Below are 25,616 nucleotides of genomic sequence, written 5' to 3' on the forward strand. Positions count from 1 at the left end.
TTTTTCTAAAGATTCCAACCACCTTCTAAACAAGATTTACCAGTGCATCAATAAAAGGTTAACTTGAATAAGGTATGCTATACATTTGTGCATGTGTAGAGTATGATGTACGTTTGTACTTACTACTAGTAAAATGTACAAATGTGCGACATATCTCTTAATTACTTTTTTTCGTCTTTTTAGGTATATTACTCCTTTTTTAATGAATGGCTCCTAGGGATTCAAACTGAACCCTGCAGCAGCGCTCCTCTGAACGAGGTGGAGTGTAGGACCTCGCGGCCGTCGCGGTACAATAGATGTGTTGTGCGTGGTGGTGCTGCTGGAGATTGCAACCCTTGAAATTCCTAGGGTGGCAGAATAAAGCAGGCAAATTCAATTAAAAGGCTATAACCAACCGCTCTATTTGTAATACCCACTTTGCCAAACGGAATACGACGTCATCTGGACGGGATAAAACGCGTTATACAATGCGAACATAAGGTAAGATCCAAGGAATCTGGACAATATGCTCGTGTGTTCACTGCCAGGAGAACTGCCCTGGATGGCTTATGCAGGCCACGGGGCCCTGCTTCCTTTCTGGGAGGGGGGGTTGTTTGAATGCAAAGTTGTAGATTATGATTGATAATCATTCGCAAGTAACAGAAAATCGGGGTGTCGCTTTAAGTTTCATTTACGATACTCTTTTGTAAACGTAATAGCTTGGGTCCAAACCCCGATAGGAAGTGACATCTTTATTTGGTGGTGGCGCCCATGTTTGATTTTCTGCACGGCGTTTTAAAGCGCAAAACGTAGTCGCCAGATCCAAGGCTCCGGCCGTAGAGTGGGCGGGACCATGCTCCTTTACCAACCAATCTGCGATTGTTTGGTACCGCAGAGTGATCCGCCCTTGAGTCAGTGATTGGTTGGTAACGGATGGGTACCGCCCACTGTACCTTCGGACCCTTGGATCTATCAACCACAACCTACCCGCTAAAGGCCAGTGTTTGGCGCCAAGGCTTTTGAGTAACAACATTTTATTGCTGTTCTTTCTTGTCTTTGTATACTAACGTGAACTCGCTAAAATCATTAAACTTTATTACTACATTTGATCATCATGCCATGGATTTCAGTTCGGGGGATGTACGTAGAAAAACCACGGATATCTAACCGCCCCAGTTTGTGTTAAATAACTTGATGTTCCACAGTGTATCTGACGACAACTTTATCTAGTTACTTGCACGTTAAACGTTCCTCCGAAACCACCTACAAACCACAGTTTTACATATCAATGACCCGAGGCCAGATTACTGATCATCGAAAGGCAGAAATGACGCCGATCACCATCGGCTTTCCTCTGTGGTATAGTGTATTGATTACTAATAGTTTCCCATTAGTCATCTTAAGAAGGACTGGTCGGACAAAGACAGAATTCACTAGTAATACAAAGTTTGTACTGTTCATTGATTTGGCCAAAAGGTTCTTATAAACTAATTCTAACTCTCCTTTTGCGACCCCTTCAATATGCGACCCTCCCTTCTATAGTTTCTGCACAGTTTTGACATCGTTTTACACCAATGTCACCCCCAGTACTGAATTTTAAAGAGTAGTTTTCCTTATTTCGAATTGTTTTAGTAAAAACAAAACAAACTTAAAGCTTCTTCGAGCCAGTATAGCCAAACTCCTCCAGATTACTGATGCGGTCCAACCATTGCTGTAACCAGGATAACCATGCTTGGTAATGCTGGCATCATGAACTAACACGAGTATGTATTTACAGATAAGAGAAGTTGTCGTGGGGTTATCAGTGGAACCGTTTAGCATGCAATTCGATGTAAAATTTATGGTAAGTGTACATTTTCTCTCATGCCAAATGCTTGTCAATGTGATACAATGTCTGCGAAACATTGTGTTGACTTTGATGGTTCTAAGCTAGGCTATGCTCAGAAAATAAGGGAAAAACGGATCATGCTGTGTGTTAGGATTTGAACAACTACTATTTTGGCTGTTATTATTCTTATTTCCACCACATTGTAATTGTCCTATTGCTTCACACATGTAGTGCTACTATTAATTCAACCGCATGTGTAGAACACGTAGTCAAGGCTAATTCCCCACTTGGTTTACATCCCGTAATGATACGTCTTACTTGTTTTCCAGGATGCTACAGGATGAAACGTATCAGGACCTCCAGCAGCAGTGACAGCTCTGACAATGAAAGTAAGTTCACCTGGAGCTTAAGCCCTCTTAGATAGCCAGCCTCTCCCATACTCAGTTTCAGCTACAATTGTTCTAGGCACACGTTGATGAAGAGGCAAGAGAGTTTCTAGAATCTACTCGGTAGCAATGGACCTCGATGGTGTAGGTCTTCAGGTGGTGCAGGTCTTCAGATGGTGTAGGTCTTCAGGTGGTGCAGGTCTTCAGATGGTGCAGGTCTTCAGATGGTGTAGCTCTTCAGATGGTGCAGGTCTTCAGATGGTGTACGTCTTCAGATGGTGCAGGTTCCGCTGGTGTAGGTCTTCAGATGCTGTAGGTCTTCAGATGCTGTAGGTCTTCAGATGCTGTAGGTCTTCAGATGCTGTAGGTCTTCAGATGGTGTATGTCTTCTGATGGTGTAAGTCTTCAGATGCTGTAGGTCTTCAGATGCTGTAGGTCTTCAGATGGTGTATGTCTTCTGATGGTGTAAGTCTTCAGATGCTGTAGGTCTTCAGATGCTGTAGGTCTTCAGATGCTGTAGGTCTTCTGATGATGTAGGTCTTCTGATCCCTCCTCCTCGTCTTTCTCCTCAGGTCCTTCCACATCCTTCTGCTCCACCAACAAGTATGGCAGCAAGCCGGGAACCCCCGCCTGCAGCCAGAAGAAGCCGGCAGAAGTAAACAACACCTCATCCTCCTCCTCCTCTTATGCCTTTCTCCATCTTGTCTGTCATCGCTAATGTTATGCTCACAGTTTTATTTAACGCTACGCAACATTAATATGCATCACAAAGCACACTTTCCTGCTATAGTCCTCTTGTTAAATCCACAGCCAACCAGGCAGGCCCATGACAATATTCAAGCTCGGATTAACGTTATTGCTTTTTCTAGGGATATTTATATTGCACAACAGTAACTTGTATCATTATTGTTACACGTGACTTAAATGTGGGGGGATGATATAGAGAGTCCTTCACATCAAAGTCCCTCTGTCAATCCAAACTGCACGTTGCTATTATTGTACGGCGTTCCTTATCGCCGCAAGACGCCAACGGGTAATAGTTGAGTGTCTGTGTCACCCAGGCTGATAAGTACATCCTACAGTGTGATAATAATACAATCCCCTTGGCCCATCCCTCCCCCCAGGTGTTCAGGAAAGACCTGATCAGTGCCATGAAGCTGCCCGACTCCCACCACATCTCTGCCGAGGACTACTACCTCCTAGCCGACACCTGGAGGCAGGAGTGGGAGAAGGGGGTCCAGGTGCCCGCCAGCCCCGACACCGTCCCCGAACCCTCCGTCAGGTAACACCGAGGGAGGGAGGTTGCTGGTTGGATCCCCAGCTCCCCTGAGCTTAACGCCCCTGAAGACGAAACCCATCCCTAACTACCACCGACGGGCTGGCTGTTGCCTGGCATGGTCAACACCGCCATCGCTGTGTGACTGGGTGTATGAGAGGTGCTAATTGTGAAGCGCCTTGTGTGGACACGGGTTAGAAAGGCGCTTTATGTATGCAGTCCTTTTTATCAACCACCACTCGTCTAGTCTGTGGTTTCTATCGATCAGCTATACTTTGATGGCTGTGTATGGATCTACTGCGCTTCCTGGCGCAGCAGAGAAGTGTTGAAGTGTCCTAAAGCAAGATGCCCAACGTGTTTGAGAGTGTTGGTAAATATGAAGGAAAGAGAAAGAGAGGGGGTCCGTCACTGGTGGTGAGAGCGAGAGAGAGTGAGATGTATAACTGGTGGTGAATGGGTGAGAGGGATAACTGGTGGCGATTGTGACAGAGAGAGACACACACACACATACACACAGATGGAGGCCCGTTGGTGAGTGTGAGAGAGACACACACTCTCACACAGATGGATAACTGTTGGTGAATGTGAGACGTTTAGGAAGGTACAGCTCTGTAGCTGGAGGCTAGACAACTGCTCTATAAATGCACTCCACTTCTAGGTTTTATATTCCGACTTTCAGCAGCTTAACACACTATAATGAAACACTCGTCTGCGAAGGCACACCTGAATCGAATCACCTCTGATCAGTGCATCAAACAAAAGGAGATCGGGTTGCAACGCCGAAGCAAAGTGTGTTGCTCAAAGAAACATCCAGATTGACCGGAAGCATTGGAAGACAGAACCACAGAACAATCAGACCTCCCGGTTCTAAAGAAAGTGCTCAATCTCAAGAGCGACTATTGGATAAAACAACAGCATTTATATCATGGTGTCCACTTTAAAAAGTGAGATATTAGAATGATCAACACAGCCAGATTACAAATCCCACAACACACAACCGCTATAAAGCTCCACCTGTCCTATGTGTGTGTCCAGGATCATCGCGGAGAAGCCCAAAGAGATTCTGTACACGCGGCCCAAGAAGTACTTCCGCTGCTGGAGCCAGGACGCCACGGAGATGGGCTACGTCAACATCAACAAGCTGGCGGAGGACATGTGTCGCTACGACCTGGACGACACCGACCTCCACTGGCTGCACACGCTCAACAAAGAGCTGCTGCACATGGGTAGGAGACGCCGCTCTAGCATGTAATACACTCCACCAGTGTGTAACACACTCCACTAGTGTGTAACACAGTACACTGGATGCGCACAATTGACACAGAGCTGGAGCACATGAGTAGGAGATGCGTGTAGAGGCTAGTATATAACACACACACTCGACTAGAATGTAACACTCTCCACTGGCTGCACGCTCAACCCATGCATGTGTACACTCTAACAAGCCTGTAACACACTTTCCACCAGACTAGCACACGTTACTACACCCTAGTGTGTGACACACACCAATGGCGCGTTGAGTGTTCCTTGCCACATGGCGGGTTGAAGAGGCTGTCCTATCACAACCAGATGGTTAATATCACAAGCCTGAACACCTGAACACAATTCAAGACGTAAGATTGGACTAAAACCCCTCCAGGGTTACACAGAGATATGAGGCTGTAATGCATTAGTCACTGAATGCGTTCCAGGATGCATGTGTCACTTCCAGGATGCATGTGATGACTATGTTGTCATGGAAACTTGCCACCCGAGAAATCAACAATTGTTGAACAACAGCAATGTATATATGAATTGAGTAAATAAAGCGAGAGTCAACTTATAAGGTTTAAGGGAAGGAAATTACCTTTTTTTTTCACCAGGGCTTTATTTGCCCCATGTTTTGGGGGCAATTTTGGATTATTTCCTTGGCATTTTGGTGAAAGGTTGGGTGAAAAAGATACTTTTTCTATCTTGCATGACAAACAATCACGACACCAAAAAAACCTAACACTCTGGACCTGCTGTGCAACACAGTAAAATACAGAAATGAGTCTTTTATTTTATGGGTTATTTAAAAGCTCCCGTCATCCCAATTGCGAGAGGTAATTATATGTCCTAAGCAAAATACCCCGAGCCCCTTTTCATTTCCGACCCTGTACGGTACCACCACTCTCCTAATACCACGATATCCACCTTACCTGATTCTTGTGCCTGGTTCCCCAGGGGAGGGGGCTGTGGACGAGCTGACTGTGGAGCGGGCGCTGGAGGCCCTGGAGAGGCAGTGTCATGGCAACATGAGGCACGCCATCGAGACGGTGGAGGGGCTGGGCATCGAGTACGACGAGGACGTCATCTGCGATGTGTGCCGCTCCCCAGACAGCGAGGAGGGCAACGACATGGTGTTCTGTGACAAGTGCAACATCTGCGTGCACCAGGTAGACGCTTGTTAAAACATCTGCTTACACTCGTTAAAACATCTGGTACACTCGTTTAAACCTCTGTGTGGTCGACTCTTGTTAAAACATCTGCTTACACCCGTTAAAACCTCTGTTACACTCGTTAAAACATCTGGTACACTCGTTAAAACATCTGGTACACTCGTTAAAACATCTGGTACACTTGTTTAAACATCTGTGTACACTTGTTAAAACCTCTGTGTGGTAGACGCTTGTTAAAACATCTGCTTACACTCGTAAAAAACATCTGTTACACTCGTTTAAACATCTGTGTACACTCGTTAAAACCTCTGTGTGGTAGACGCTTGTTAAAACATCTGCTTACTCTCGTAAAAAACATCTGTTACACTCGTTTAAACATCTGTGTACACTCGTTAAAACCTCTGTGTGGTAGACGCTTGTTAAAACATCTGCTTACACTCGTAAAAAACATCTGTTGCACTCGTTTAAACATCTGTGTACACTCGTTAAAACCTCTGTGTGGTCGACGCTTGTTAAAACATCTGTTTACACTCATTAAAACATCTGTGTGCTGCAGGGAGATGTTTGTTGAAACATCTGTTTACACTCATTGAAACATCTGCGTGCACCATCTGTTTCAACATCTGTTAACAGTCATTAAAACATGCGCATGCATGTAGACACTAATTATAACATCTGTAACCTACAGGTAGACACTTCTTAAAACATCTGTAATTTACAAGTAGACGCTTGTTTAAACATCTGTAATGTACAGGTAGACATTCATGCAAATATCTGTCATATACAGGCAGAAACTCGTTTAAACATATATAATGTACAGGTAGCTGTCGTTTCAAAATCTGTTCAATACAGGTAGACGCATGTTTCAACATCTGTCATTTGAAAGTAGATATTCATTATAACATGTGTAATGTCACTGATTACAACCTCTGTAATATAGATTTACTAAACGTTTACTAAAACATCTTTAATGGAAACTTAGGACACCTTTAAAATGTCTGTAAAGTAAAGGTAGACAATCGTTATAAAATGTGTAATGTACAGGTAGACACTAATTAAGCATCAATTAAACATTTGTAACACACAGGTAGGTGATAATGTAGCACCCTGAATCTGAATGATGGTCCTATCCTGTGTTGCGCCCCCCTCTCCAGGCGTGCTACGGCATCGTGAAGGTGCCCGTGGGGAACTGGCTGTGCAGGACCTGTGTGCTGGGCCTGGAGCCCCAGTGTCTGCTCTGCCCCAAGAAGGGCGGCGCCATGAAGGCCACGCGGGCCGGGACCAAGTGGGCCCACGTCAGCTGTGCCCTGTGGATCCCCGAGGTAAGCGACAGACCCCCCCCCCCCCCGGCTCTGATGTCTGTGATTAAAGGGTAAGGGTTGTAGCTGACTCTTAGCCCAAAGGTTGGGCTAGAGCAAGAAGCCCTCAGCCTGTTTCATGATAACGTATGAAACCTTTTAAAGGTCCCATGACATGCCGCCAGGTGTGAGTGTGATTAGCCGTCTCAAGCCATTTTGAAAATCGGCCTCTTCTGACATCACAGGTGGGCATGTCCACCTAGATGTATGATGGGTAGATGAGCAACGTTTTACAAAGTCCACTGGGTAGGCTGGTAGACTGATCTATCCAGTACACTCTAGGTCAGTGGTATTCACTATTTTTTTCAGGAGAGCTGCACTGACAGGACGACGTCAACAGGAGAGCCATTTTTACCGCAAAGTATCAAAAGCTATAAATCCAGTCATAAATAAGTATGCCTGCTTAATAATATGTCCTCCCTGAAGCAGTGTTTCCCACAGAATTTTGTGAAACTGTGAAGGGAACCCGGTCCTTAGCGGGGTCCGGGGGTATGCTCCCCCGGAAGAAAATTTGGTACCTTTTAACCTGGAATGCATCAATCTGGTGCACTTTGAGAGGAAAATTAAGACTTGTGTGACTGTGTGCTATTTTCTGGAATAATGTGGAGACACTGGGTCACATAACATGGAAGCTCTTGAAGAATAAGTTAATAAGAATAAGTCCATCCAAAGAGCACATTCTCTCTTGTTATGCAGGAAAACTGCCAATCTGGCAACCCCGCTGTCAGCGTAGAGCCGAGCAAGTTTAAAAATATTTTCTAGACAAGGCTATATTTCCACCTTTTAATGCCGCTGTTGATTTATTTTTTAAATAATTGTTTGTATTTTTTTGTTAAATATCTGTATTCACTGCATGATCATATCACTGTATATTTTTACCGCCATGCGAGCCGCAAATAGAGGCTTGGCGAGCCGCATGTGGCTTGCGAGCCGTGCAATGAGTAATGCTGCTCTAGGTGGACACGTCCACTTGTGATGTCAGAAGAGGCAGATTTTCAAAACGGCTTGTAGCGGCTTATCACACTCACACCTGGTGGAATAAAACGTCACCTTTAACCTTTAACCTAAGCTTTGGATAAACCATCTGCCATTGCCTCCCTACTTTTCTATTGTTGATCTGGGTTGTGAATGTGTCCTGGCGCTGTCGTTTTGTGTCGTGACGTGCCACAGTGTTGATGCGTCAGTCTTTTGTGTGTGGCGGTGTTAATGCGTGTGCGTGTGCCCAGGTGAGCATCGCGTGTCCAGAGAGGATGGAGCCGATCACCAAGGTGTCGCACATCCCTCCCAGCCGCTGGTCGCTCATCTGCAGTCTCTGCAAGCTGAAGACCGGGGCCTGCATCCAGGTGGGCTGCCAGGACTGCTGGATCAGACATCACGTTATAGCAGAGGAGATATCACATATCACATTATATCAGAGGAGACATCACATATCAGAGGAGATATCACATTATATCAGAGGAGATATCGCATTATATCAGAGGAGACATCACATTATATCAGAGGTGATATCACATTATATCAGGAGATATCACGTTATATCAGAGGAGATATCACGTTATATCAGAGGAGATATCACGTTTTATCAGAGGAGATATCACGTTATATCAGAGGAGATATCACGTTATATCAGAGGAGATATCACGTTATATCAGAGGTGATATCACCTTGCATCAGAGTAGATATCATACATGACATATCAGAGTAGATACCACAATTTATCAGTTGATATCACATGATATCAGAGTGGATATCACATTATGTCAGAGTAGATATCACATATCAGAGTAGATATCACATATCAGAGTAGATATCACATTATATTAGAGGAGATATCACATATCAGAGGAGATATCACATTATCAAAGAGGCGATATCACATATCACGTTATATCTGAGGAGATATCACGTTATATCAGAGAAGATATAAAGTTATATTAGAGTAGATATCATGCATCACATTATATCAGAGTAGATTTCATACATCACACTATATGTAGATATCACATATCATTGTAGATATCTCATGATATCGGAGTAGATATCACATTATGTCAGAGTCGACATCACATATAATGTGATATCATGAGATATCTACTCTGATATCAGAGAAGAAACAGTAGATATCACATTTTATCACAGGTCAGAGTAGATTACATGAATCCGATGTCCGAGTAGATACCAAACCTAAGAGTAATCGATGTGTAACGGTTAGACGGTGAACACAGACGGAGCAGCTAGGGAGCAGGTAGGGGTTAGACAGTACAGAGACTCATCTGAACTGGATGAAAGCTGAATAAGCAGACAGACAGTCAACCCATGTCTCCCCCCCCCCCCCCCAGTGCTCGGTGAAGAACTGCACCACGCCGTTCCACGTGACGTGTGCCTTCGAGCAGACCCTGGAGATGAAGACCATCCTGGATGAGGGCGACGAGGTGAAGTTCAAGTCCTACTGCCTGAAGCACAGCCGCTCCAAGACCCCCGTCGCCGGCGGCGCCGAGCCGGCCCTGAGCCCCGCCCGGCCCAAGCCCGTCCCCACGGAGACGGAGAAGGTGGGGCTGCGGGCGCAGCGGCTGCGGGAGCTGGAGGAAGAGTTCCACACGCTGATCCAGCCGGGGGAGCTGGCCCGGGACCTGGGCGTGGCCGAGCCCCTCATGGACTTTATCTTCCAGTACTGGAAGCTGAAGAGGAAGACGAGCTTTAACCGCGCGCTGCTGCCGCCCAAGGAGGAGGAGGGCAACCTGCTGGTGCAGCCGCAGGAGGACAGCATCCACACACGCATGCGCATGTTCATGCACCTCCGGCAGGACCTGGAGCGGGTGGGTGCAGGGAGCGCGTGTGTGTGTGTGTGTGTGTTGAGTTAAGGTTGAGTTATGGTTGGACGTTGACACAACGCAACGACCACGCAGACGCTTGACGGGAGTCGTGAACCTGTTTTGGTTCTGCGTCGGGTTTTACGCTAGCGGACCAATACCGTCCTTGCAGCTGCGTCGCCTCAACGCAAGGTTCTAATTTTTGGGAGGCGCATGTCAGGCCCTTGTGGTGGACGCAAGGAGGGTCCGCAACCAGGAAATGGGTCCGTAAAACCCCCTTGTGTTGTGTCGACGTCCAACCATAACTAAGCCGAATGTTTGGCTCAAAATGTTTTGATTATTAATATAGTTTAATGGGTATATTTGTGTGTGTTGTGGGGTGCGTGTGTTTGTTTTATTTGTGTGTTGTGATGGGGTGTGTGTGTGTGTGTTTTTATGTTGAATTGTTATTCTGGTTATAATCTGCTGGGTTTCTAAACAATTGAGTATTCATTGTAATAATATATCAAATAATGATTTTAATTCACTTAATGGGCTTGCGTGTTCATGTGTTCATTAGTAATTGACCTATAAAATCAAGGATTATGTTTAAAGTGTGTGTGTTTCCTCTGCAGGTGAGGAACCTGTGCTACATGGTGAGCCGCAGGGAGAAGCTGAAGCTGTCTCAGAGTAAAGCTCAGGAGCAGATGTTCAACCTGCACATCAAACTCCTCAACCAGGAAGTGACTGCTGGTAGGCCCCTCCTCCCGTCTCCTTTTAGTGTCCATTGCTACTTCAGGTCATGTCCACAGCATGTCGGCGTAATGGAAAACGTATCTCATTTTATGCTGTCACACTAAGACAGCGTTTCCCACCATGGAAAACGTACAGTTCTTTTTAATAATGGAATACGGTGAAGCTTCATGCTTTCCCTGTCCAAAGGGGCTTCATTAAAGTAATCCTCTTCCTGGGCGCTTCAAAGGAACTCTAGGGAATATCTCCCCTGCCGAGTCATCATGCGCTCTTAGCTAATGAGATTCATCTAAGCTTGTAATGCTGCAACTAATAATAATCAAAGTGTTTTTATTGATTTTCATATTCAAACATCAGACATCCCATACAAAACAAAATAGTAGGACTCAAAACATACATCGCAAGTACAGGACAGTACACAGACAGAACAATAACAAGACAGATCCTACTACTAGACATCAGACATACCCACCACCAAAAATAAATAAATAAATAAAATAAAAAATAAAAATAAAAAAGGGGGGGGGGGGTTCAGAAGCTGCCAATTATGTTGGAGCAGATGAAAACTCACGTTCAAAATAGGAAATAAAAGGCTGCCAGACCTTAGAATATCTCTTAGTGTTGCCCTGCAAAGTAAATCTAAGATGTTCCAATTTTAGGTGTGCCATCACCTCCTCTACCCACCGTTTGTGTGTTGGCGGTGCTGCCTTTATCCAGTTAAATAAGATCAGTCTCCTGGCCAACAATGAAGAGAATGCTATTGCTTTCCTTTGAGCCACGTCAATTGTGTTTCCTCTGGTGCCACACCAAAAATGGCTGCCAGAGGACTGGGCTCTATATTTTTGTCGTAGATGGATGAGAAGGTTTCAAAAATGTTGGTCCAAAACTCTTTGAGCCTGGGACAAGACCAGAACATATGGCATATGTTGGCTGGCACCTGTTTACATCTAGGGCAAGTCGGATCAGCTCCCTGGTAAATTCTTGCCAGTTTGTCCCTCGTGAAATGAAGTCTGTGTAACACCTTAAACTGTATTAATCCATGTCTAACACATATAGAAGAAGAATGTATTAGTTCTACTGCCCATCTCCATTCATCATCCGATATGTCCAACTCTAATTCATCCTCCCATTTCCTTTTTATGTAATCAAGGGATGGGGAAGCCACCCTCTGGATATTCACATAAAGCATAGAAACTGTCCCTTTAAGAGTCGGGTCCATGTCCAATAGCCCATCTATCCACCCACTCTGTGGTAATTCAAGGGATGAGGAGAATGTCTTTTTCACAAAATCTCGAATCTGAAAGTATCTGAAGTAGTTAGTCCTTAAGGGGATTCCATATTCCTTCTCCAGCTGAGCAGCAGACATAAATACACCATCTTTAAACAGATTTTTAACACATTCCACCCCAGCTCTATACCATTCCCTAAACGCTGCTCCCCCAAGGGCCGGAGAAAACAAGTGATTGCCATAAACGGGAGCAGACAGGAGGGCGTTTCTGTTTTTAAAATGAGTTCTGTGGGGGCTTCCGGGAAGATGGTGGAGAGAGTAGACGCATAGTTAACTAGCTCTCCAGAGTCGGTAAAATATTCCCACTATTCAGACATAATTCGATAAACAAAACTAGAATATGAGTGGGACAAGAAAGAAAAGTCAGAAAAGCAACAAAGAGCAAAACGAAGCAGAAGAGCAACCCGTAGTGGAAGAAATCTCAGAATACGAGGCTAGGGAACACGAGGCTAGCGAACACGAGGTTAGCGAACACGACGGAGGGACAACCGGGAAAATGGACAGCGCGGAGACGCTAAGAGTCGGGCTTGCTACTATCAGCAAGGACATCAATGATCTTAAACAAGAACTACGCCATGAGCTGACCACATTTAAAGACGAGCTGAAGAGAGAGATGAAGGAGGAAATCATCAACCTCCGGCAAGAAATAGACCGTCGGCTAAAAGACAACAACAACGAGCTGAAGGCAAAACAGGTGAGCGTCAGCGAGGCTCAGGAGCGCATAGCAGATGTCGAAGAGTGGAAAATGGAGGCCAGTACTGCGCTGTCGGAGATGATGGGGCAGACGCGCCGAATGCAAGAGAAAATAACTGATCTCGAGGGGAGATCAAGGAGAAATAACATCACAATCTTTGGGCTACCGGAAGACACAGAGGGGAGCTCGACAGCCATATACCTGGAGCAGCTTCTAAAAGCCGAACTCGAGCTCCCGGAGGGGACCAACATTCAGATCAAGCGAGCCCACCGAGCCCTAGCCCAGAAACCGACCCCGAACGCTGCGCCCAGGTCAATTATTGCCAACTTTCTACAGTTCGAGACGAAGGAAATGATTTTGAAGAGAGCTTGGCAGAAAAAGCTACAAGTAGGAGGCAAACAAATCTTCTTTGATCATGATTATCCTACAGAAATTGTTCAAAAACGAAAGGCATACGCGGGCATTAAAAGAGTATTGAGGGAGAAGGGAATTCGTTTCCAGACGCCGCTCGCCAAGATGCGAATACACTGGAACAACGGAGCAAAGATGTATGACAGTGCCATTGAAGCGGCGCGGGACATGAAGGAAAGAGGCTACACTGCGGATGTACCAGGCGGAGACACCGGAGCCGCGGCTGACGGAAGGATGCGAGGAGCGGCAGAGTGGCAGCGAGTGAGAGGGAAAGACCGAGGACCCGACCCGGCGCAACGAGCAAGAGACAAACTACAAAACTATCAGCGGAAACCCTAATAAGTTCTGCTTAAATAATGGTATGGGAAAGGATCATACTAACAGACTGGAATAAAAAAGACTAATTAATAATCACTGTACGGAACTAAGTGGATAAACAAACAAAAAGAAAAAAGACTGACAGAAGAATAGATCCACAGTGTGAGTATCTGAACATTTTCGGACTTCTTTAGTTTGCATAACATAGTAAGAACCGACTGGGAGAGGTCGAGGTATTTAAGTTGGACATTTGTAGGCGCTGTGGTACCCCACAACTTGGGCGCGTACCTAGGTCTAGGGAGGGGCCCTTATTAGAGATGAGGGTATCCCCTTCACCCACCAACGGGGACGCGGGGAGGAGTAAAAGACTATCCCATGTTTGGAAGTTCGGGAGGTATTTGGTTTGTGTTCAGTTAGTGTATGTTCATGTTCAGGTTTATGTAGTTTGTAACGGTTTGGGAGAATATTTTCAGAGAGTAGTAAATGACTAATAACATCAAAATAATGTCGCTGAATGTGAATGGGTTAAATGTACCAATGAAAAGAGATAGGGTGATGACAAAATTGAAAAAAGAAAAAGCACAAATTATATTCCTACAAGAGACACATCTGTCTAGATTAGAACATGAAAAATTGAAAAGATACGGGTACAGGAGCTTATACTACAGTACATATAAAGAGGGACGCAGGAGGGGAGTTGCAACATTAATACCAAACACAACACAATTTTATTACGAAAAGGAAGTCAAAGACAAAGAAGGAAGGTATATAATAGTAAAAGGAAGAATAGAAAATGAACCAATCACACTGGTAAATGTATATGCGCCCCCAGAAAGCAACAAATACTTTTTCAAGTCCCTTTTTGACGTCATAGCAGTAGAAACAGAGGGAATCCTTATTTGTGGGGGCGATCTAAATGTCGTCTTGAATCACAATATAGATACGAGTCTCAAAAGAACTAAAATGCACATAACAAGATTTGTCAATATGTCACTAGAAGAGATGGGGATGACAGATATATGGCGAAGTCTGCATCCTTTGGAAAGAGACTTTACGCACTATTCAGCTGCACACAAAGTTCATTCAAGGATAGACTATTTTCTACTGAATACAGGAGATAAACACAGAGTGACGGAATGTAAAATAGGAGGGGCAGACGTATCTGACCATAATCCACTCTATTTAGAAATATGTTTAAGTAACAGGAAACGAAATACTGTATGGAGACTGAATGTAGGAATATTGAACAATGACCAACGGAAAGAGAAGGTAAAAGCAGAAATAAAAAGGTACATAGAGGAAAACAACAATGGAGCAGTAGACCCAGCAATATTATGGGATGCCATGAAGGTGGTGATAAGGGGGAAATTGATAGCGGAAACAGCGCATGCAAAACAAATTCAATTAGAGTCATATAGAACACATACTGAGAGACTGAGGGAATTAGAACAGGGACATCAAAGAACAGAAGATCCAAAGGTATATCAACAAATCATGGAAGTTAAAAAAAAGATAAATGACATTATAAGACGAGGTTGAAAAAAGGAACAAATTCTTGAAACAAAATTATTACGAAGCAGGCTCAAAGGCGACTAAATTGCTGGCGAAACGTATACGTAAACAACAAGCACTTAGTAGTATACATAAAATCAGAGATCCACATACAAGTAAATTAACAGATAAACCGGAGGATATAGAGAACATTTTTTGTGGATACTACAAGGAACTATATACACAACCCATATCTGAATGTGACCGGGAAAGGAAGCTATTTTTAAATTCTTTGGATTTACCATCAATTGGTAGTATGCCAAATGAGACATTAACAACCAATATTACTATAGAAGAAGTGAAAGATGCAATAAAGACACTAAAAAATAATAAATCCCCAGGTAGTGACGGATACCCAGCAGAGTGGTACAGGATGTTCGGGAAAGAGCTGACGCCACTACTTTTGGATTCTTTTAATTGGACTCTTCATAACAATAAAATACCTCCATCATGGGCTGAAGCCATTATAACCATCATCCCAAAGCCAGGAAGGGACAAGGAACACTGTCAGAACTATAGACCAGGCAATCTCATTATTAAATGTAGATTACAAAATATATACAACAATTATCTCCAAACGATTGAATACTTTTGTAGCAGAACTGATAGAGGAAGATCAAACAGGATTCATTAAAGGACGTCAAACACATGATAACATTAGAAGGGCCCTGCATATTGTAGATCAAGCACAAAAGAAAAAACAAAGTACTATATTAGTAAGTATTGATGCAGAAAAGGCATTTGATTTGGTAAATTGGGAATTCTTATATAAAGTATTAGAACGATTTGGATTCAATAATAAGTCAATACAGTGCATAAAGACATTATACCACCAGCCCACTGCTAGAATCAAAATAAATGGAAACCTAACTGACAAGTTTAGTATACAGAGATCAACTCGGCAAGGCTGTTGTTTATCACCCACTCTTTTTGCGCTTTTTATCGAACCTTTGGCACAAGCGGTACGCCAAAATGATGGGCTTAAGGGAGTTATAGTAAATGGCAAGGAACATAAAATAGGACTTTTTGCGGATGACATCGTAGCCTTCCTCGAACAACCGAATACATCACTACCTGTATTGATGAAACTGCTGGAAATGTACGGACACCTTTCGGGATATAAAGTAAATGTTTCAAAAACACAAATTTTAACACTTAATTACACCCCACCAAAGGAGATTCAGGAAGCATTCCACTTAAATTGGAGTCTAAAGAAAATTAAATATCTGGGGGTTACCATCACAAAAGGATTATCTAAACTTTATAAAGCCAATTATAACAAGATAAGCCAGGAGATACAAAAAGACACGGAAAGATGGTCTACTTTGCCACTAGATCTTAACGCAAGAATTGAGATTATCAAAATGAATGTACAACCAAGACTTCTTTATTTATTCCAGTCCCTACCAGTAGAGATCCCCCAAACCCAATTTGAGACCTGGGACAGGATAATATCTCGGTTTATTTGGGGAGGCAAAAGACCAAGGGTTAGGTACGAAACTCTCCAGTTACCGAAAGATAAAGGAGGTATGGGTCTCCCAAAACTGAAGGAGTACTTTAACGCTGCCCAATTTAGGCATATTGTATGCTGGTGTATGCCAGATTACACGGCTAAGTGGAAAGACATGGAAATAGAGTTTGTAAAATATCCTATCCAGAGCCTTATTGGCGATAAAGAAATATTCAAAAGGATTAAAAATAATATAGATTCAATGACAACATTTACACTTGAACTATGGTTCAGAGTTATTGAAAATTATAGGATAAAGAAAGAAACAAAAGTTCTTAGATGGGTAGCATTTGACAGTAATTTTAAATCAGCTGAATATGATAAAGGATTCAGGCAGTGGGTAGATAAGGGTGTCACGGCATGGTGTACTTTAGAGAAGGATTGGGCACTGGAGAGTTTCCAAAACGTGAAAGATAAATATAGTTTGGATAAACAGGAATTCTACAGGTACCTACAACTAAGAGATTATTATAATCGAGATCTAAAATCGAGATAGACCCCTCCACAGGGGTGAATGGTGTGATCCAAATTCTAAAGAATACATACAAAGGAAAGAAAATAAGAATCATATCTGCTTTATATCAAGCATTGACGACAACTAAACATTCAACTAAATACATAAAGGAAAAATGGGAATCAGAGTTTTATACGAAAATTTCGGATGATGATTGGCAAGACATGTGGAAATCACATCAAACGTCCACTAATTCGCGGATTTGGAGGGAGTTCTCTTGGAAAAATCTGGTCCGTTTTTTTATCACGCCCAAGGTCAAGTATAATAACACAGATGTAACATGTTGGAGAGAGTGTGGAGTAAAGCATTCTGCAGACCACTCACACATATTTTGGAAATGTCATAAAGTATTTAAGTTTTGGGGAATTGTTCATGAAACTGTACAAAAGATACTAGGTTACGATATTCCAATGAGCTATATGGTACTATACCTTTGCAATTTCAATTTTATGAAAGAGAATATAAGAGTGAGAGATAAATATTTGGTTAAAATATTACTGATAGCTAGTAAGAAGGCTATAACTAGGAAATGGGGTAAGGTAGAGCCTCCTTGTAAGGAAGAGTGGATGGGCGTAGTGGAGGAAATCTATGTTATGGAGAAACTGACACACCGCCTAAGGCTACAACAAGCACAGCTTGAAGAAAAGTGGGAGAAATGGACAATATTCAGAACCAAAACTGGCGAAGAGGAATGTAGACAGGATAAAATTGCTTAGATGAAGACACGAAGAGAAAAGAAGAACTGCTAGAAATATGACTCCCAAGCCAAACTTTTTGTTTGGTTTTTGTTTTGTCTTTTGTATTTTTGACTGTTGACTGTCTATGTGAGTTTTGCAATAAAGATTTAAGTGAAAAAAAAAATGAGTTCTGAATTGGACCCAGATTTTGATAGAGTCACGTACAACAGGGTTGTTTGTGTAAAGGTGTTTGCTTAAGGGCAGAGGAGCACAGACCAGGGAGCGTAGGGATACCGGGCTAGATGCATATCTTTCCATATGTACCCACACTGGGGTTTCATCATCATTTAACTGTGAGACCCAAAACAACAGCTTATGCAGGTTAGCCGCCCAATAATAATGCATATAATTTGGTAGGGCCAGGCCGCCCTCTTCTCTCTGCCTCTCTAGGAACTCTATCTTATCCGGGGGACTGTTTTTTTTCCAAATAAAGGTAGATGTACATTTATTCAGTTCTTTAAAAAAAGATTTAGGAATGAAAATTGGTATTGCCTGGAATAAAAACAGGAACCGTGGCATTACAGTCATTTTAACAGAATTTATCTTCCCTGCTAATGATATTGGGAGAGATGACCACCTTTCCATATCTAATTTTGCCTCGTCCAATGTTACTTTAAAGTTATAATTAAATAAGTCTTTGTATTTACTTGTTACAGTAACACCTAAATAGGTGAATTTGTCTTTGTTTGTTGTAAAAGGATAGGCCTGGAATGATAGTCTCCTCGCCTGTTTATTAATTGGGAAAATAACACTTTTTTCCAGGTTAATTTTATAACCCGAAACCCTCCCAAAGTCTTCGATAATATCCAGAGCCAACGGGATGCTTGTGACAGGGTTCGACAGGAAAAGGAGGAGGTCGTCAGCGTATAGAGAAAGTTTATGGTTTTGCATCCCCCTGCGTATTCCCCCCAGTCCAGCAGCATTCCTCAGCATTATTGCAAGGGGCTCAATTGCCACATCAAAGAGCAGGGGTGACAAGGGGCACCCCTGTCTTGTTCCCCGAAACAGAGGAAAAGGATCAGATATTATACTATTTGATCTTACCATAGCCTGGGGGTTCGCATATATTATCTCAATCCACAAACGAAAATTAGGACCAAATCCGAATCTCTCAAGGGCCGTGAACAAATAGAGATACTCTATTCTATCAAAGGCTTTGTGGGCATCTAAGGATATCACAATCTCGGGCTCAATGTTATCCTCGGCCCTGTATATCACATTAAAAAGGCGACAAAGATTACTGGAAAGTTGTCTGCCAGCAACAAACCCTGTCTGGTCAGGATGTATTATCTTACTTATAACAGGCCCAATCCTAGCTGCCAGTACCTTGGTCAATATCTTATAATCACATCCAAGTAGACTCACCGGGCGGTATGATCCACACTTAAGTGGATCTTTATTTTTCTTAAGGAGCACAGAGATCATAGCCTGTGACATTGTTTGAGGTAAAGTTTTTCTGTCAAGGACCTCCTCATATACTCTACAGAGCAGGGGTATCAGTTTAGAGGCAAATGTTTTATAAAATTCACTCGGGAACCCATCAGGGCCCGGCGCTTTGCCTGTCTTCATGTTTCGAATCGCATTCTCTATCTCCCTTGCAGTCAGGGGACCCTCTAATCTATCCCTATCTGCCCTCTCTAAGGATGGCATTTCCAGATTACCAAAAAAATCCTTCACTCGCCCCCTGTCATTTACTTCTGAAGTATAAAGATCCTTATAAAAAGACTTAAATTGGTTGTTAATACCTTTCTGATCTATAATCTTATTCCCCAGGTTATCCCCTATCTCCACTATCATACCAGCGGCTGCTGACTGCTTCAGCTGGTGGCTGAGGAGTTTACCTGCACGCTCACCATGTTCATAGAAATCCTGTCTCGACCTAAGATATAGATCCTCCTCACGCTGATTTATTAAGATATCATATTCAGTTTGGAACAAAATACGTTTTTTGTGTAGCTCCTCAGAGGGAGCCCTAGAACTTGCCAGGTCAACTTCTTTTATTGCCTTTGTTAATTCTGTGGTACGTTTCATCTTTCTTTTCCTTTCACCAGAATTGTATGTAATTATTTGTCCTCGAATATAAGCTTTTAAGGATTCCCACAAAATGGCACTGCTTATGTCGGGGGTGTCATTAAGCTCAAAGAAAAAAATTATTTGCGAGTTTATAAATTTGGTAAAATTATCATCTGCCAATAGCCTGTTATTAAGGCGCCACATTCTCTGAGGTGGCGTGTTCTCTGGAAACTGAAGTTTCAATATGACTGGGCTGTGGTCGGATATTACTATACCAGAGTATTCTATACCTGTTACTATAGGGGTCAGTTTATTGTCTAATAAGAAGTAGTCAATCCTAGTATACGTCCGATGTGGTGGGGAATAAAAAGAGTACTGCCTGGAGGTTGGGTTTACGTATCTCCATGGATCAAATATACCATATACCTTACAGAAGGAGTTAATGCATTGCGCTGATTTGCTCAGTACACTGGGTGTTGGACTAGAGCGGTCCAGAGTTGAATCTAGGACACAATTCAAGTCTCCCCCTAAAATCAGATTATGAGTATCCAAATTTGGTAATAATGAGAATAGGTCCTTAAAAAATTGAACATTATCCCAATTGGGTGCATATATGTTTGCCAGAACCACTGGCATATTGAATAATTTTCCAACTACAATAACATACCGACCATGTTTACCTTTTATAGTGGTTGTTTCTACAAATTGTACATTCCTGTGTATGAGGATGACCACTCCCCGACCCTTACTATTGAAATCCGAGTGATAAACCTGATAAAATCCCCCCCTACAGAGCTTGAGGTGGTCCCTGTTCAACAAATGTGTCTCCTGTAGATATACTATCTCTACTCCCTGGTCTCTCAAATGTGAAAATACCTTACTCCGTTTAGCTGGATTATTGATCGCCCTTACATTCCAGCTCATCAGTTTTGTGGCCATTCTGCTCGGATCCATGTTTGGTGCCATGTCAGAAGACTGTGGCCTTTGGCAACAAAAGCAAAAAAGTTAAAAGGAGGGGGTCTGGAAAGGAAGGGGGGGGCATCACACACGCAGACACAGCCAATACATAACACATAACATATATAAACACTAACCCAAATATAATGCTCTTTAGCGAGCTCTCTCGTGGCCAACCGGTCCACCATCTCCTGCACACCAAGCCTACCGTGTGCAGCTCCGTGCATATCGCTCTTAGTCTGAAAAGTATAATATCATCCTTTTAACTTATTCACCTAATGGGAAAAACAAAAAGGGGGAGCTCTCCACAATGAGGTCTTGAATAGGGTAAAGCAGTGAAATAAAAACAAAAAACAATACCATAAAGGGTAGGCAACAATAGTCAAGGGGGAACATTCAACCCTCAACCTTGAATAGAGTAAAACAGTAATATGAGGGAGGACAACAGTAGCTTGTAGAAAGATGAGGATTATAAATATGTATACATAACTTCTCTTTAAATATACACTGAAGCCAAATATTTTGTCAATGTTGTCAGGACTGGTGAACAATATCCTGCCTACATTAATCCCCCAACCAATTCAACAGTGTAAGCATGTATAATATCTACTCAGCCAGAATCAGATCCGTCCATAGGTCTCACCCGGGGCTCAATTTCTTCTTGATGTAGTCCACGGCGTCTTTTGGGTTCTCGAAGCTTTTCGTCTGTCCTCCTTCTGGCGTAATCACCAGTGTTGCCGGGTAACGTAGCCCGTATCTGACCCCCGTGCAGGTCCGCAGGAGGCTTCTTGCTTCCCTGAAGGCTGCTCTCTTACTGTTTACGTCCTGGGTGAAGTCCGGGAAGATGTGAATCCCTCCGCTCCGACCCTCGGGTGTTCTCTCCATTTCTCTCGCCCTCTTCAGTATCTCCTCTCTCTCAGTGTAGTAATGACATCTCACTACAAATGCTCTCGGTGGGCCTCCGTTCCCGTCTCGTCTCGCGCCGAGTGCCCGGTGTGCACGGTCCAGCGTCGGTGCCGCCGCTAGACCCAACTTTTCTTTCAGTAACCCCGCCATAAACTCAGACGGCTTTTTGCCTGCCTCGGCCCCTTCTTTTACCCCCACGACACGTATGTTGTTGCGCCGTGATCGCGCCTCGAGATCCTCACTGCGTCCTCTCAGCTTCAGTATCTCCCTCTCCATTTCTTTCAGTCTTGTCCCCATGTCGGTTATGGTGTCAGACTGATCATTTAACGTTTCATCTACCTCATTTTTTCGTTTGTCCATCCTATCAGCCAGACTTCTAGTTTTATCAGCAACCAGCTTCACCTCCCCGCGTAGCAACTCAGATTGGGCTCTCGTGCTCTCTTCCAAATTTTTGGTCCATTTTTCCAACTCGGTTGTCATCACTTTTCTTCTTTTTTCTATCTCTTCCTTACACTTTGCGATCTCAGTCTTTGTCTCCTCTCTGTATTTCGTAACCGCAACGTTGGCTTTTTTAATCTCGGACATCATGTCCTGAGCCCACTGAGGTATTCCGTCGGCTTGTGATGGGCTAACACTGTCCCTGCTAGCTAAGGAGGCTACGCCGCTAGCCACCTGCTGCTTCTCTCCACCCGTTCGACTCGTTCGAGTCGTCATTTTTCGGTCTAAAAATGTACTGAAAGCGCACTTGCTAGTACCCGAACAAAACAGTATTCGTTCACTCCCTTAAACTAATAACAGTATGGCGATATTAATATTTTTGACAACTTTTACACGGAGCCTCCGCACGCACGTCTTCACACGGCAAAGCACATCCGGTCTCTCGTAATGCTGCAACTAAAATCAGGATACTGGATGAGGATGTTTAGTTTTATCAATATTTCCCTGTGTTAGTGTTTGAGTACTACTTGTTACTTGTTAACATCCTGTTGGTACATAAATGAGAGAGACAAAGCAGAATATTGGATGACCGAATGCGTCTAATTTCGAGGGTGGTGATCCTGTGGTTCGAGGAAGAGAGAGCCAAATGATGAGTTAGTTTGTACTGCTGTAGTGGCTGTGTGTTATTCTATGGTCAAACTGCCGTCCGCGCTGAAGCCCCCGCTGTCGGCCGCACTAACGCTGGGTTCCTCCGCAGGCGTTCCTTTGTCCTTCCCCATCGAGAGTCTTCTGTTTCACCCTCCGCCCCGGATCACGCTGAAGCTCAAGATGCCCAAAGCCCAGCTGCTGGGCAACGGGAAGAGCAGCTCCAAGTCGGGAAACGGGCCCCTCTGTCCGGATAACAGCCTCAACGTCCACGAGCAGGGGCCCGCCGTGGTTCCCGGGGGCCTGGGCCTGGGCAAGCCCCAGCTCCACAGCCGCGGCAGGAGAGAGGAGCGCTCCAACGGCCTCCCGCTCACCTCCTCCTCCTCGTCCTCTTCCTCCTCGTCCTCGAGCCACCGGGAGGCCAACGCCGTCTCCAGCAGCACCTCCACGCCCGTCAAGCCCGGCAGCGGGAAGCCGCTGGCGCTGCACGCCGCCCTCCACAGCCAGCACGCCTCAAACGGCAAGCCCCCGAAGCCCGCCGACCAGGACCGCAGGGGGCCAGGGGGCGGGGGCAAGGCCAACGGCCTCTTGGAGAGGTGTGTGGCCCAGAAGGACATTTCCTGCCAGACGCCCGGCGGGGAACAGGGCCCCCCCCTGGCCGAGGCGCTATGCCGCGGCGGCCAGCCGGCGGGCTTCCGCAAGGCGGGCATGGAGCACTTCAGCCGCTCCTTCAAGGAGGCCACGGTCAGCCTGGTCCGCAGCACAGAGGACCTGCGGGGCCCCGACAGGCTGGGCCGCAAGTCGTCGTCCTCCTCCTCCTCCTCCTCCTCCGCGGCGAAGGAGCGGCTCTGGCCCAAGCCGGCGTCCTCCTCCTCCGAACCGCCGCCCAACGGGGCGCGCTCGCGGCGGGAGACGGACGGCTACTGTCCCGACGCGGAGCTCAGTGACTCGGAGTCGGAGGTCAAGGGCCGCCACAGACAGAGGAGGGGGCCCAAGTCGCCGGCGCCGGCCCCAGGGGCGCCCCTCCCCCCGCCCTCCACCCGTGGCAAACCGGCCGTGGCGTCGAGAGGCGCGGTTCAGAGGTGACGGCCATGACGGGAGGTCTAGCGACCGCCACGGCTGCGATACGGCCTCTCCCGGAGGGGGTCGCCGTGAAGCGCTGCGTCCCCCAGGATCTGTCGACACTGGCGGTCCGACTCTGGGTGGGGGCGAGGTTAAGGGACCATAGATGCTATCCAGGAATAGTGAAAGACAGATGCATGATGGGCAGTGTAGGCCGTGAAACATTGTACTAGATGTGTCGAGTCATGGCCCCCCCCCCGTATCGCCCCACCGGTGACCCTGGTTTGGTTGGACGAGCCTCGACCCAAGAGGCCGACGTACGGGCCCAATTTTCTTAGCTAGACATTTGTAATCACACCTTTTTCGAATTTGCATTCAACTCCAAAACAACTCCACAAACTCCGGGATTCCTCCTTCACAAAGGATAGGTTTGCCTTTGAACAACTTTTGACTGTTGTTGTACATATGGTCACCGGCCACTAGGGCTAGTTGGTCTGAACTGGAATGTAGATCATTTGTTGTCACAGAGTCCCAGAGAGGAGGGTGATTTGAATGCGCTGAATACGTACATCACAGGTGTGTACCACACCTGATTAGTCACAGTGAAGGACTTCTTCGTGCCCTCTCCTAGTCTCCTCCTAGTCTCCAGCCTTACCGAGGTATATATGCTGGAATACAAATGTGTACCAAATGTTCTGCATTCCCAGGGAAATGCGACTACACCGATCAGAGTCAGGTATGAGGTGTGTATGGACTATATATTTCCAGCTGAATGCACTACTTTCTCTGCAGTGGGGAAACCAGACTCGTCTAAGGTGAAGATAACAAACGTAGCTATACTTTAAAAGAAAGCTGGCTAGAGTTATGGGAGTGTCTTCCTTCTGCTGACTGACTTTATCGGAGACCAGCACCACCTTTCCATAAAAAACTGTTCCATGGGCCTTCTTCACCTAGCAGCCATCTTGGTTCTAAACTCTTGCTGGAAAAGGGAACTCGGGGAACTGAATGCGCATTCGGCTGCCATCTTGGTTCTAAGTGCCAGCAGGGAGGTCCCATCCGGCTCACATTTAGAACCAGGATGGCCGCTCGATGACTAAGGCCCATAGAGCACTTCAAGGTGGTAACTATTTGAGGTAATAATAAAAAGAGAAACTTCATCTTTTCCAATTAGACTTTTTTGACTCCACTTATCTTCCATTGCTATGGCTTACGTTGCCAGCAGTTTCAAAGTGTTAAAGTGGGATTACATGTTACAGTATTTTTGTTTTTCGTTTTTTTTCAACAAATGCCTTGTCATTTTTTTTAAAGAGCAAACCCACAGTACCGCATTTTTCATTTGACTGAAAAAAAACTTCTGGATGGCGCCCAATGCACACATGTGGTCTAGTCGTTCTGTTCAATCAGCCCATCATACTAGCGGATCACAGCGTTTATCAACACGCAACATGTGCCAAAACGTCAACTGTTCAAGTTACAGACTTAATATATCGTTCGCTTCCAACCTCTAAGGAGGTAATGAGCATTTCTCCATGTATAAACTACTTTGGTTTGTCGTTTGCCAGTTCACGGCACATTTGAGAATTATTTTCCAATCCGAAGAGAAATAAAGTAGTACAGACACTTCTGTTTTTGTATACGATCATACTAATAACCTGTTCTACTGTGAACTTTCTGCCTGGAGCCAGCGACAAACACTACATCCTGATGGGGACTGTCAACCGCAGAGTGAAATATTCAGAGCTACACGTTTTACTGTCAGAAAAGGACCTAATAATTGTATTTT

At 44.7% G+C, this 25,616-nt stretch overlaps 1 protein-coding gene across 1 annotated transcript; it reads left to right on the forward strand.

Moving 5' to 3' along the window:
• Positions 1-331: 331 nt before the first annotated feature.
• jade3 (jade family PHD finger 3) lies at positions 332-25,594 on the forward strand. The gene is made up of 12 exons (XM_079740409.1): positions 332-480; positions 1,757-1,822; positions 2,137-2,196; positions 2,766-2,848; positions 3,318-3,475; positions 4,505-4,695; positions 5,675-5,886; positions 7,044-7,211; positions 8,474-8,590; positions 9,587-10,063; positions 10,672-10,789; positions 22,884-25,594. Exons 3-12 carry the CDS (start codon positions 2,148-2,150, stop codon positions 23,855-23,857), a joined length of 2,547 nt encoding a protein of 848 aa, XP_079596535.1. The 5' UTR covers positions 332-480; positions 1,757-1,822; positions 2,137-2,147; the 3' UTR covers positions 23,858-25,594.
• Positions 25,595-25,616: the final 22 nt, after the last annotated feature.

This window comes from Pollachius pollachius (assembly GCF_949987615.1).
Source record: "Pollachius pollachius genome assembly, chromosome: 7".
Lineage (NCBI taxonomy): Eukaryota > Metazoa > Chordata > Actinopteri > Gadiformes > Gadidae > Pollachius > Pollachius pollachius.